General features: G+C 33.9%; 1 protein-coding gene across 3 annotated transcripts in view; it reads right to left on the reverse strand.

The window, feature by feature from the left end:
- Window positions 1-11,989, reverse strand: part of LOC110020526 — a 22,675-nt gene extending 10,686 nt beyond the window's left edge. The window contains exons 1-5 of one of the 3 annotated variants that reach the window (XM_020718664.1): window positions 11,944-11,983; window positions 8,999-9,151; window positions 7,976-8,264; window positions 3,678-3,755; window positions 3,021-3,592 (exon numbers count right to left, since the gene is read on the reverse strand). In XM_020718664.1, coding sequence (XP_020574323.1) covers window positions 3,021-3,592; window positions 3,678-3,755; window positions 7,976-8,240 — 915 coding nt within the window. In that variant the 5' untranslated portion in view covers window positions 8,241-8,264; window positions 8,999-9,151; window positions 11,944-11,983. Of the gene's footprint in view, window positions 1-3,020; window positions 3,593-3,677; window positions 3,756-7,975; window positions 8,265-8,998; window positions 9,152-11,943 lie in introns of those variants that run through there. The other 2 variants (XM_020718663.1, XM_020718665.1) reach the window with 2 other exon arrangements.
- Window positions 11,990-15,036: the final 3,047 nt, after the last annotated feature.

Raw genomic sequence — 15,036 nt, forward strand, 5'->3', positions numbered from 1 at the left:
TTTTTTTTCTTTAATTGCTCCCTGCTAGAAGAAAGATATCATTCTCATGTTTGTGCAGGTTAATGTAATGTGTCCAAAACTATGACACTTGAAATATTTCCTGATTAGGACAAGTTTGGGAGTGTTGATAGTTCCACATTTTCTCAACTCTTGATTAGTTCCTCCTTATGCAGGGTCAAGTTGAATGCTCCACTGGGTGTACTTTTGCTGCGTGATCTTTGGGTCGAACTCTGCTTGTAAGGTGTGATGGTCACTTGTTGAGTGGTGATATTGTTGTTCTCTACCTTTACAACTACGAGTTCTGCGTCGAGCAGGAACCAATACGGCTGCAGGCACATAATATCATTGATAGTTGACTTCAGTCCTCAAAGATATATCGTCGATGAGTGCTCCTCTGGTTTCACCAACAAATATTTTAGTATGAGTTGATCAAAGTCAGTCATGTGCTTCTTCATAGAAGAAAATTTCTGGCATAGGTTGTGGACTTTAATAAACAAGCCCGATTGGTAATATAAGAGAAAGTATTTACACTGCATTTATTTTTCATCTTTTGACCGGGTGATTATCTTACTCTTCATTTCTAGCTGCAAAATATATTTCAAGTTATCCCACCATAATAAAGCATGCTTCCTTAACTTAATAGCGACAAGCTTGACCCTTCTGCAAGGTGAAATATCCTTATATTCCAAGATCCGTTCTACTATCTAAAGGCACTTAAATGAACTTGTCTTGATCCATGCGATCGCAAAAAAAATCAGGCAAGTCAATATTTACTCCAACCTCCTAAACTCTCATCTGATATTTTATATCAAATCAAAGAAATATTGGTTCTTCGTCACTAGAAAATTTCTAATGAAAAGGATTTCACTTCCTTTTCTCGATCCAACAAGTCATTGTTTTGGCTATATAGTGATCTCACCGACTTGTCTTTTTTTCAAAAACGACAAGTCTCAGTAGCAATTGAAAGGAGTTTTCCCTGCATATCCTTTATAATAAGTTCCTAGCATCTCTTTGAGTGTTTCTCCTATGAGATATTGTGTCATTTTCTCCCGATTAGAGTTTCAGCAGTTTTAGGATGACAAATCAAGGTTGGTTGAGACTTATGTTTTGGCGAAGGTAAGAAAGCTATCTTTTGAAGATTAAGGGCTAGTTATAGGAATTGAAGTAGAAATGGTTAGGGTATGATAGAAAGCTATCTTTTGAAGATTAAGGGCTAGTTCTAGGAATTGAAGTAGAAATGGTTAGGGTATGATAGAGATTTTTTTTGCGAATTTTAATTTAGGACGTGAAAGATAAATCCCTAAAAATTTAGAGTTTGTCGGGTTATGATACCATATGATATTAACGTTCCTAAAAAGTGTTTGAGAAGTGGGTTTACCTGGGAGGGGGTGAAGGAATAGTAAAAGAGTGAAAATATGGGCGATCAACAATCGTTGTATGGGGATAGATGATGCCTGACGACAGTCACGACTAAAAACAACAAGGCAGACAATGAAACAGTGTGGCACAGATGTTGATGAAGTTCACCGCCTAATCTTCACAAGCTATAAATACACCACTTGCAAGATAAAAAATGATACAATGCTCTTTAGGATATAAAATCAACGATCCAATCTCCAACATACAGAAATAAAGCCAAAAGTCCCCACAAGCAGAAAAACAAACATATATATAGTGTCATAATAGAAATTATTCTAATTAGAAATAAGGAAATAGAATAAAAAATCAAAAGAAAAGGAAAAATATTTGGTTGGAAAAAAATTTGACAGGTTTCCCTTGTTCAGCCACCTGTGACCGCGTGATATTCCACTATCCCGCGTTCACAGGATCGATTCCACGATCCAGCAGGAAAGCTCCCGCATCAATTTGACTGTCATTCTATGCTTTTGGTGACAGCGGATAGGAAGCTGGACATTCCAGCCAAGACACTTCTTTCAAGTCAAGGTTCAGTCAAAGTTGGTCTTTGTTCTAGTTAGTGGGCTCAGGTGACGTTGTTCTTTGTTCTTGCTAGTATTTTTAATCTTAGAAAATGACTTTTAACCAATCATCTATTTCCCTTTTTTTTTTGGCATTCTTTAAGATGTTCCTTGATCAATTAATCTGCCAATTTCTTTCTCCTTTGTGCAGGTGCTGGCGGCTGAAATTCCTGCAATATCAACAATTCCAAAATAGGAATTGGGAGGGAGAAGCAAACTGCTGGATTGGAAGTTGTTGCAGCTTGTTTCAGCCAGAACCAAACTAGAGAGATTTAAAAAATGGTAATAATAGACGGGCTCCTGCGACGCCATCCACCTTGTGCTCCACTAAGTCGATGCCAAGCTCGCCAAATAATTTGAAGAATTGTGTGAGGCGCAAGAGTAAATGGGCAATTTAATTATATGTTAGTTAGTAATGTTGGGGTATAAATAGGGCTTAATATGTTTAGAGTTAGATTATGTGATTGTTGTTTTGAATCTTAGGATTAGGTTTTCGAAGAAAATTGCCTACCTCTCCAATTGTAGGTTTATCTTGTATGTATTCGGAATTGTATCGTTTTCATTTTGTACCGGAAAAATAAAATCTATTATTTTGGGCTTAATATTTTATGTAAACATGTCTCGTTCCTATCAAGTAACCCGCATCCGGCCTTCCCTAATCCTGCTTTTGCCAAAAACTGCTTGCATTGACAATGCATTTAATAAAATATCTTTTTAAAAAGTACAACAGTGCTGCATAATTATCAAGAATTTTGTAAAACCATTTTTTGTTATCACAATCGAAAAAAAAAAGGCATCACTCGAGCACTAGCATGCCTCTCCTAACCATGTAGAAACTTTCTTCTAAATCATCCTCCTCAAATCAAATTAATCAATCACTCCAAGTCCTCTCTTTAAAGTTAAATCTAGTTTACTTAATGCTTTGAGAAGAAGTCTATCCACTTCAACTTTGAACGGCCGATTGTCTAATCTAGCCATTTTGCATTATCTCAACCAATTTTGAAAATGATATTAAAAAAAAAAACTGAACAATTATTGACATACCACTATGTCACCACTTGACAAGCAGTAGCATTTAACGTCTCTAGCCACCCCACCAGAAGCACAGCAGTCGAAACTTCCTTGATCAATAATTGCACTCAGGCTTTCTTTTCTTGGAGCACCATCTTTTGCATGGAATATCCCTCCAGCCATATCTGAGTTAGTTGAAGATGATTCTGCTGAAATTTTTTTAGACCACAGTGGCTCATCAGATTCTGCAACTCTTACAAAGAAATTTGAAAAGCTTAATTTTTGCAGCAATGTTTTTATCCGTAGCTCATGATCTTCACTCTGAAGCAAGGCTTTGGTTATGTTTGCATCCTGCCCAGGACCCACCTCACAACTAGGCAAAGCTTGATCGCTGCATTCACTTGGACCTACATTTGCGGCAAGCATATCATTCTCCTTCACTTGAGCAATGATAGCGGAAGTGCTGAATGAAATCTCATTCTGATGCTTCCTAAACTGCGTAGAATTTTCATTTTTTGACATAAACCCAGAAACTATTAATGGAGTCGCGACTTCTTCATCATGCTTAGCTGCTGATAAGCACACTAACAAACGAAGTTGTTCACCTTAAGAAAAAAAGTTGTCACATAAATTGAGAGAGAACCTGAACGAGGAAATCACTGCAGTAAGAAGGTTTGAGGATCTAGCTACCAGAGAAAACAAAAGACCTGTCCAAGGAGCGCAACTGCTGTACATTTGATGCGAGAAACCAATCATCAGGAACTTTATCTGCAACAAAATGAAATAACAACAATTCTAAAACAATAAAATGAGACGAGAGAACAAAAAAAGGGGATATTTTCTCATCTTCTGTGGAAAAAAATAAAAGATAAAAAATAGTAAAAAATGGGTGGAGATACAGCAATCTACGAAATAAACAAAATCCAAAAAAATAATTTGTAATTGGGGCATTTACATACATACAACAGAATTCTTATGTATTTACATATCTAACACCAAAACTTCAATTTTAACATTTATGCACTCAAATCTTTCATATCACATAAAAAATACCAATATTACTAACTTCTTAATAGTGAAACACACTTTTTTAAACATAGGCATAGTGGTATAGATGTAAAAATCAAAGGCTAGATGTTAGATATGCAAATAAATAGGAATTGTGTGGTATTTATGGCGATCTTCCTTTTTAACTTTGTAATCCAAAATAAACAACAATGTAGAAAGGAAATGCAGTTGACCGGTGATTGATAGATTAATGTAGATGACAAACTATTGTCCATTGAATCTTGGATTGTTGTGGATGAAAAGTAATCAATTGTTGGAGTGGTGTTGTCCGCAGATTGTTTCATTGTAGTAGATGAAAATATGTTTGCCACGAATACAAGATTATTTCAACACACACCTTAAATTGAATTATGAATATCGATCAAACCTAGTTTGTTGGTTAGATTATCAAAACTCATTCTATGTAAAGCCTTATTAAGGGGACTGGCTTTTGGGGGGATATTATTATTATTTGTATGAATGTGTTATCATTTGAATATATAGAAATATTTCATTTAAACCTTGATTTCGTCTTATGTCCACTAGAAATGAATTTTTTTAAAGCTTTGAAATGTGAATACTAAAGGCCTTCGTTTAAGTAGAACTAAAACTGAATACATGGAATGTAATTTTAGTAGTAATAGCTCTAGTGTCAGAAGTGTGACTTTGGGTCATCAAATTATTAAAATGTGTGATCGATTTAGAGATCTTGGGTCCGTTGTCCAAAGCGATTTATGCACTCAAATCTTTCATATCACATAAAAAATACCAATATTACTAACTTCTTAATAGTGAAACACACTTTTTTAAACATAGGCATAGTGGTATAGATGTAAAAATCAAAGGCTAGATGTTAGATATGCAAATAAATAGGAATTGTGTGGTATTTATGGCGATCTTCCTTTTTAACTTTGTAATCCAAAATAAACAACAATGTAGAAAGGAAATGCAGTTGACCGGTGATTGATAGATTAATGTAGATGACAAACTATTGTCCATTGAATCTTGGATTGTTGTGGATGAAAAGTAATCAATTGTTGGAGTGGTGTTGTCCGCAGATTGTTTCATTGTAGTAGATGAAAATATGTTTGCCACGAATACAAGATTATTTCAACACACACCTTAAATTGAATTATGAATATCGATCAAACCTAGTTTGTTGGTTAGATTATCAAAACTCATTCTATGTAAAGCCTTATTAAGGGGACTGGCTTTTGGGGGGATATTATTATTATTTGTATGAATGTGTTATCATTTGAATATATACAAATATTTCATTTAAACCTTGATTTCGTCTTATGTCCACTAGAAATGAATTTTTTTAAAGCTTTGAAATGTGAATACTAAAGGCCTTCGTTTAAGTAGAACTAAAACTGAATACATGGAAATGTGCACGCTCTTCGGGATGAATTGTGTTTTAGCTTAAGCACGCAATTGACTTGTACAACATTCTCAGACGCTTAATTTAGTGAATTAAGGCAAGGGAAAGAACAGATGCGGGTATCAAAATTTATGAATTTGGACTGACTTTTGGGGAGATTTTATTGTTATTTGCATGAATGTGTTACCATTAAAATGTATACAAATATTTCATTTAAACCCTTGATTTCACCTTTTGTCCGCTAGTGCAGAGGGATTGTTGATCTGGTGGCGAATGTCCAAAATTTTATTTTTGGCTTTTAAAATAGATCGTATTTTGTTTGCTAGCAAGTGTATTTCAAATTCGGTGGAGATTGAAGACATTTCAAATTTTGGTGCGTATTTAAAGTTATACATTTCTCCCACACTTAGCTATCACTTAAGTGCTCAAGTGAACCCTCCCCCATAATTGTAGTGTATGGTTTCAAATAAATTTGATTGCATTTATAAGTGAGATTAATGTATGCATCAAAGGTTTCAGTCAAGCTCGTTGATGAGTCGTCTAGGCCTCTATAGTGTGGGTTCTTTTTAATGTCTCATTTACCTCATTTACCTTTATAAGTGAACTATAGGTTTCATTTGAGCTCATTGATGAGCTGTCGAATTTCTTGAGCATGCAAGATTTCATATTGAAGTTTAAAAATTCACCTTTAGTCTGCTATTGCAAAGTGGCACAGATCCAGTGACGATCGAGCAAAATGTCATTTTTAATTTTTAAAAAGGATCTTCATGTTCTCTAGCAAATGTATTGTAAATTTGATGACGATTAAAACATTCTATATTTTGATTGAATATTTTGAAATTATGAACATATCCCCTTAGCTCTCATTTGAGCGTTTAAGTAGACCACCTGACCTGTAATTGCAATGCAAGATTCTAATAAATGTGATTAGTCAATAGAATTTCTCATTTGCATTTATAGGTGAGCCGGTATGTTTCACATGTTTCATTAGAGCTCGTTGATCAGTTTTTGAGTCCTCTGTCTGGTGCATGCTCTTTTCAATGCCTAATTTACATTTATATATGAACTAATGAGTTTAGTACATGTTTCATTCGAGCTCATTGACAAATTGTCGAGTCCCCTAAACATGCAAGGTTTCATTATTAATCCTAAAATTCACATTATGTCTACTATTACAAAAGTGGTGCAGATCCAATGGCGATTGAAGACATTTTAGATCTTAGTTGTATCTTTAAGGTCATGCATCTTTCCCATAATTAGCCCTCATTTGAGTGTTCAGTTAGACCCCCTTGCCCTTGTAATGCATAATTCTAATGATTGTGATTAGTCAATAGAATTTCTCATTTGTATTTAAAGGTGAGCCAATGTGTTTATTACGTGTTGCATTCGAGCTCATTAACGATTCATCGAGTCCCTGTAAAAATTGTGCAAATTTTATTTTTCAATTCCACCTCCCTCTCTCTCTTCTCTCTTTATATAAATTTAAGTCCCAAATTTACCAATGATTTAAAATTTGCAAACTTTATTTATTGCAATTTAACTTAGATATAATTATTCATTATAAGCATTATTTGGACGTAATTTAGAATGAAGTATATGAGTTATTGGCGATGGGTGGAGGCAAGGATAGGCCACAGGATGTTGTGATGAGATCTCGCCGAAGAGGGTCAGAACGGCGGTAAGTGAAGGTAGGAAATGGGTAGGTGCATGAGCTAGGTGACAAGCTGTTGCAAAAGCTTATGGGTGTGCGAGGGAGATTGTCGCGTCAGATTTTGGAGATCAGGATGGAGAGTGGCTACCAACGGCTTTGCATGAAAGGGGAGAGAGAGAGAGAGGCCGTGAAATTGAGTTGCTGTAGCAGTAGAGAGTTGAGTGGCTTGCCAAAAAAAGCTTGTCGGGAGTTCACTAGCAGGATTGTCGGCGAGTGTTCATGACTAGAAGCAGTGGAGTTGTTGCGGGTTATATGAAAGAGGTGTGGGGTTTGGGTTGAGGGACAGATGCATGATTTTGGTGTTGTTGTCGTGTGGGAAACAGAGGGGAGCAACGAGAAGAAGGAAGAAATGGATTTTGCCCTATTTATACCAAACAATAATAAATTAAAAAAAAAAACTAAATTGCCCTTAGTCATTGGTGTTGAGAGAAGGAAGAAATGGATTTTGGTGCCCTATTTATACCAAACAATAATTAATTTAAAAAAAAAAAAACTAAATTGCCCTTAGTCATTGGTGTAACTAACATTGTCTCTCCCCTCCCAAAAAAAATGCCTTCTCCTCAATGTGGGACTAAATTGCTCTAATACAATTTTGATAGAAACGGGAGACGAATTTCCACAGAAATTATGACCACCAAATATTTATTTTTAATAACACGAAAGTACACGATCCGAATGAATAAATATAATCACTTACAATTCGAGAGGTAGGCGATCTCTCCCAAACCCTAACCCTAGCACTCAAAATAACAATGTCATCATAACCTAACCCAAAATATTAAGCCCTATTAATACCAAACAATAATAAAAAAAGACTAAATTGCCCGTAAGCCCTGGGGCAACACATACCTTTTGGAATTGTTATCCATCCTTCATCTTCGGCAACGTCTAAGTGGTTTCCAAAATCGGTATGGAACTTGGAAGTGGAAACCGTAGATCCACCGCTTAAGTCACTATCCTTATCACCATTCTCAACTGGAAATGGATCTTCGGCGATAAGACCCTCCAATGTTGTAGCTGGTTTGGGTTCAGTTCTAACATCCTTGGTGCGCTTCGTTTCTGAAATAGAAGGTAGATCTGGGGCAACAGGATGTGTATTTCGCAGCAGAAACATTATAAAGACTTCAGGACCTGCAGTCTGTTGAAAAAAAAAATCAGTATACATTTAATAAAAACAGAAACCATGCCCTCATACACCTAATATACAACTTTAAAGGGTGCTGCATAATGAGATACTAAATGTATATTGCCTTTTAAGATCTAGAATTCTTAATAAAATTAAAAGCTATGACGCATCAAGCCCAAGCAACCAAGATTTACAATTTTAAGTTTAAAATATAAGAACTGAAACAATCACGTGCTTTCTTCAATGGAACTTTAAATAAAAAAATCATTCCAAATAAAACTCGATGGTCAGTGAATTAGAAATTTAGTTAGAAATTGAAACCATACCCTCAATTAAGAAGTTATAATAGTGCTGAATAAATTCAATCACTGATAAAAATTAAAATCAAAATAGGTAGCAAAAAATAGAGAACGATAACATACTATTAATAAAAAAATTTAGGTCTAGCCAGAAACACGAAAAAGACCACTGTGAATAAATAGTCAGACATGCACCATACACAGAGAACTCAACATCCCTGAAGCACAAGATTTGCAGAGAACTAAAAAAATTTAATATATCAATTACTATCAATTACATACCAACAATCAATTATTATAGGCAATATCAAAAGGGAAATGATGGCTTTGATCAGTATAACAATATTAGAACTCTACAAAGTTTCGAGTCAAAATTAAGATAGCAGTAAATTGTAGAATTCCATGGAGGATAAGTGAATAAGGATAAAGGTTGCCAATGTTGATCACCCTCAGAGTTGGAAGACTGGCTACTAAAGCATAAGTACTGCAAGCGACGAGGTGCGCCAACTATGCAGGTGGAAATCCCAAAGGCAACAGGGCACGCAAATTGCTCTTCCATTTGACACAACCAGCTATGGGGATTGCTTCACCAAACAGGGGCTGAAAACAAAAAACCTGGTTACAACAGCCGACCGTATATGCAACAAGAATGGAGGGAGTCTGAATCAATCTATCTGACTCGGAAAATTTGTGCTTCAAATAATTAAGCATTTGATGTAGACATCTGTGAGTCTAGAGTTCTTAATGCAACTAAACAATGTGATTAATTACATACAAGAAATCATAAAATAAATTCATTGCTCAAAGATTACCAATTAAAACAATCACTCACTTCCTTCTCAAGCAAGCCAAAAAAGTATAAAGAATGTGCTCCAATAACTCAATGATCGTTGAATTAGAAATTTAGTGAGAAATTTAAATCCATGAAAACGCACTTAGATCATAAGTCATGCCTAGGCCAAATAATCAAGTTGGGGTAGGTTTTACCAAAAAATACTAAACTTGTTGGGATCTATATTAAATTATTTATACAAAAAGATAACAAGGTGATAGATCACAAAATAAGAACAGCTACGCCTCTTGCCGGAACAAACATAAGTCTTCTCCTGAAAAAGAAGGTAGCCAAACTAAGAATCCAGTACCCAACAGGCACACAAGTGGAAATAATTCTGAAAATTTTTATTAACATAAAAACTATCATTAAATGCCCAAAAGAATTTTACTCGAGCTAATACCAAAATAAAGTCAATTGCTTAGATCATTCTCAACAGTTTCAGAGCACCACCAAAATCCTGAGTCAAGCATCTAACATTGTAACAGTTAGCTGTGGAATTTCACAGAAGACTCGTGGACAAGAAAGGTTGGCAATGCAAATCGCCCTTAAATCTCAAGCATAATTTGCTTTTAGAAAAAATCCAGCGGCAATAATATTTCAACTACTTCAGTAAAAAACTTGCACGCGGTCAAGCACATGAATTGCTTTCTCTTGCACCACAAGTAACATACTACAACTACCATCACCTCACACGAACTCTCTTCAACATATAACAACTAGAAACAAATTGCCCGTTACAGGATCGAACATTCCTGTTAGAGAAACAAAGCATGGAGTTCGCATCACTGACGTTAGGAATGAACAATATAAATCAAATAACGACTAGATAAATACTTCATGATTATGATGAGCATATATATGTAGCAAGTACTTATTTTGAAAAAGAAAAGAATGGAAAAAAAAAAGAAAATGAAACAGCTTACAATTATAAAATGAATTAATATAAAGTATAGACATACACATGTATGTATGTATATATGTGTGTCTATCTATATGTATGCATGAAAGAAAATAAGATAATGTAACAGCTTATAAATATAAAATGAATTAATAGAAAGTATAGATATGCACATGTATGTGTGTGTGTGTGTTAAACTGCAATGTTTGCACAAATTTCAGGCAAAGAGTAAACCCTCCGATCTCTGAACCTCAATGAGATGAAGAATACAGTATCAATCTTCTTTGATTTAAGCAAAGGTGAAATCAAACAAAATAACTCATGGCAACTTTTAAGGACTTTATGTTCAAAATACGCCATTTCTTTACTCTCTTTTATTTAAATTCATATGTACACATTATCAGTGCATTTCTGATTTTCATACCTGTTCAAATCAATAAATCCTATAGCTTCTATATTTTTCATTGCGTACAAAATCTCTCCATATATTCACTTTTCCTCTCACATACTGACCATCTTGTTTTCTCCACATTAATCTTAAATCCTTACTTTCACCATGCTTAACTTTACAGTCCAACACTTGGATTCATATGAAATAGAACGACCAATAGCAACTTTGAAGAAATTTGCCTTTAATTATTCATGCAATTCACTTATAAATGAGTAATCCTGAAATGCTTTTTTAATTGGTCACCCGGCTTTAATTCGAGAAAACATGTGCTCATAAACTCCAACTTATTATGTAAAACAGACCTAAGGTACATACACCTACCACTCCAAAGTATCACTATATCCTCAAATAAGAATATTTATAACAACTGATTTAAAGCTCATTAAAATTATACAGCAGAGACTTATTTGTTCTAATTATTCTGAACTTAAATTAATTTAACAGCTCAATTAATTTAGAAGAGTTCAGCTGTATCATCCAATGTGTCATAACACATGTCGGATGCTTCTAAAACGACACCAGCACAATCGCACAAAATGCATGGGTAAGGAAAATAACCTGAAAACCAACCACAAAAATAGCAGAAATTAACCTGAATTAAGTAACTCAGTCCCCCACTAAAGTTAGCTCTGAACGCAGGAGCAGGAGACACACCATGCCAAAAAGAGGAATTAACTGCCATTTAATCATACTAATTACTGAAAACCAATTAGATTTCCATATGGTCGAACCAACAGAGCTGCCTCAGAAAATTTGGGCAATTAGGTAAAATCGTTGAAGTTCACCTAACCATAACCCAAACAGGACCAAAGCTTCGGCAATGAAGAAAAACTGTAATTGAAATAAACAGGGAGCAGTGGAACATTTCCCGACCCATTCAGCTAAACAAGTTTCCAACTCAAGCTCGATACGTTAGAAGAGAATAATAGCAATCAAAGTTAAAAAGAATTAATAATAAAAACACAAAAAAAACCCTTCAAATCAAATCTAATCCGATAATTTAAAAGACAACAAGCTGTTTGGTAGCCAGTTTTTAAGCAGGATTTAAGCTGAGTTTTGCCGAAGGGCAAAAAGCGCCTCTGTAAATCCTGAGCTCCCGTAAATCTCAACCGATTCGCGATAAATCCGGGATTTACTAAATCCTGTGAATCGGCGTTTTTAGTAAATCCGGGACGAGCGAAGAGGAAGAATGACGCGAACAGGCTTACCTTACTCAATGGTTTCTGGTTTTATAGGAGCGGATCGGAAGAGAGACGGTAGTTTCGCTGGTCACAGTACACCGCGATCCCGACGTTGCCTTCCCAGCTAGCTCTAATGCCTACTGTATCGCGAAGGTTCGTTCACGAAGGCGATGGTTTTGGGCGAAACCGGGAGGGGGAGTGACATAAGCGAGGGTTTGGGGCAACGGGTAGGTAGTCTTGGCGAAACTGGAGAAGGGGGGAATGTTTCAGGCTTTTAGCGAGGAAGATGGAGAAAGGTTTGCGGATTTAATTTAATTTAATTAATTAATTGGTTAATAATCTATTATTAATTTGTATATTACCAATTTAATTACAATAGATAAATTTATATGCGGGTAGGCTTGGCGAAACTGGAGAGGGGGGAATGTTTCAGGCTTTTAGCCAGGAAGATGGAGACGGGTTTGCGGATTTAATTTAATTTAATTAATTATTTGGTTAATAATCTATTATTAATTTTTTTATTACCAATTTAATTACAATAGATAAATTTATATGTAATTATTTAATATATGATTAATAAATAAAAACATATCAATATTTTAAATTATTTAATAAATTTATAAGTAATTCTTCAATTATGTAATTAATAATTGATTAACTAAATTTTATTAGTTAATAATTAAATAGTTTACAAAAACTTAAAATGATTATTAATTTATATAATTAATTTATTATTTAATGTAAATGCACTTTCTTATATGATTTTGGTGGTCTTTGGGCGTCGCAATTCCATTGATGCCTTCCAATAAGGCTTTAATTGCGATGGTTTGTATGATACAAGGAGAGGGGAAGACAATGATGGAGGCAATGATTTCTAGCAGGATTTTTATTTGTTTTTACTCGTACTAGTTTGATTAATTTAATGAATTAATTAATGTATTATCATATTATTTATAATTATATAAAAATATACTCATTATTTATTTATTTATTAATAAAAAAATATATATTCATTTTTTATACAATCAATAAAACTATAAATAAGTATTAGTTAACATAATTAATAACTACTTCATTATTTATTTATAAATGTTAAACTATTGTTTGATAAATAATTGATTTAGTGAAAATTTTATTGGCAATCAATTAGTTTTGTGAATATATATATATTTACTGGTTAAATTTTATAAATAAAGTAATCAATTAAATAATAAAATTCAATCATAATAATAAAGTAATCAACGTTTAATTATATTTTTTATTCTAACGAACATAACAATCATTCAAATCCTATCAAAATTTTCAAACAGTTTAACCTAGTTTAACTAAAATTATTAAATCGGTTGTCTGACTATTCATGTGATTTAACCATCCAACATTGGATTTACTAAATTCACTCAGGTTAAAGCTCATCCGTTGTCATAAAGCCCCTTAAATATAATGGCAATGTTTTTAACATCACATAAAAATGTCACTTATACACCATCAACAAATTTTAATCATCTAACATGAATCTCAAAGCAAATTTTTTAATAATAAATAATCAAACTAATATTGAAAGTCATCTAGATTTTTTTTCAATAAACTTATAATTAAACAAATCTGCTTTATGAAACATATATAATGATACTAAACTTAGTCTAATTTGAGTCTAACCAATCCCAGATCAAACAGTTGAACAACTTTTGGAAAACTTTCAATGAACAGTTGGAAGATCAAACAAATTTCAAATAAAACAAGCTGATGGATAAGCCAAGCATCTGACAAAACAAATATGACGAGCCCAATATCACTCAATTATGACATCATTAGAACACTTAAATATCTATATAACATCTTCCAATTGAGGGAACCTCCCAAGGCTCTTCAATGATAGTGGTCCAAATTCATTAATTATTTGCAACACAAATGTTATAAATGGAGTCTTACCCCTCATATTAAGAGAGGGCCTAGACCTATAACAAGAAGAAGATCAGATTTTTTAGAAGAACGAGATCTTTTGCACACAATTGTTGCATAGTCATGGAGCATCTTACGAATTGGTACATCATCCTGAACACCATGACTGACAAAACCACGGATACCAGCATATATCTTGGTCTTTATGAACATCATAGAGAGGCGATTGGATCGCTCCCATTTTTCATAAAGATCAACAGCATCCGGAATGCTGGTTTCAGTAATGGTAGGTGGTTCGTCTTTTCTTATAGCATAATCAATATCCATCCATCCTAAATGGAGAAGAACTCTCTCTTTCCACACCTTATAGTTATCACCCTTTAATTCGGGAATATCACACTTAAAATCAGAAATATTTGAAGGTTGAATAACTGCAAAAATTATAAAAATACAAGCTCATTATTATTATTATTATTAGTTTATTATTGAGACCAGAAAATAAAATATCATGTTTTACCAATGTAAATCATGCTCAAATTATTGAATCTAGTTTCATAGAACTTGCATGTGGGCAAAAATTCTACTCAAATAAATTCATTTAACAACTTTATGATAAAAGTATCAAATTATTCAAGCATCCGACAAAACAAATACGACGAGCCCAGTATTACTCAATTATGGCATCATTATGACACTTAAATATCTATATAACATATTCCAATTGAGGGAGCCTCCCATGGCTCTTCAATGAAAGTGGTCCAAATTCATTAATTATTTGCAACACAAAATTTATAAATAGAATCTTACCCCCCATATCAAGGGAGGCCTAGACCTATAGCAAGAAGAAGATCATATTTTTTAGAAGAACAAAATCTTTTGCACACGATTGTTGCATAGTTATGGAGCATCTTACGAATTGGTACATCATCCTGAACACCATGACAACCTTAAATATGGTGCATTAAAACTTCCACAACCACTCATGGATGTGATTGTTCCCTATCGTAGAGCAACGAGCTATTTTGCACACGATTGTTGTAACTTGATGAATTATGTGGCCCATTCTCGCTTTTTTGGCATGGTTCTATTAATGCAATCACCAACTTATAGTGAATCCTTTAAATTGAGCTATATCTTGTGATTTTTTCTTTCTGGATTTTCATGAAAAAACTTATAGTATTTATACTCTTCACTCTTATTACTCAAGTGCATATTGAATTC

This window comes from Phalaenopsis equestris, unplaced genomic scaffold (genome assembly GCF_001263595.1).
Source record: "Phalaenopsis equestris unplaced genomic scaffold, ASM126359v1 Scaffold000098, whole genome shotgun sequence".
Taxonomy (NCBI): domain Eukaryota; kingdom Viridiplantae; phylum Streptophyta; class Magnoliopsida; order Asparagales; family Orchidaceae; genus Phalaenopsis; species Phalaenopsis equestris.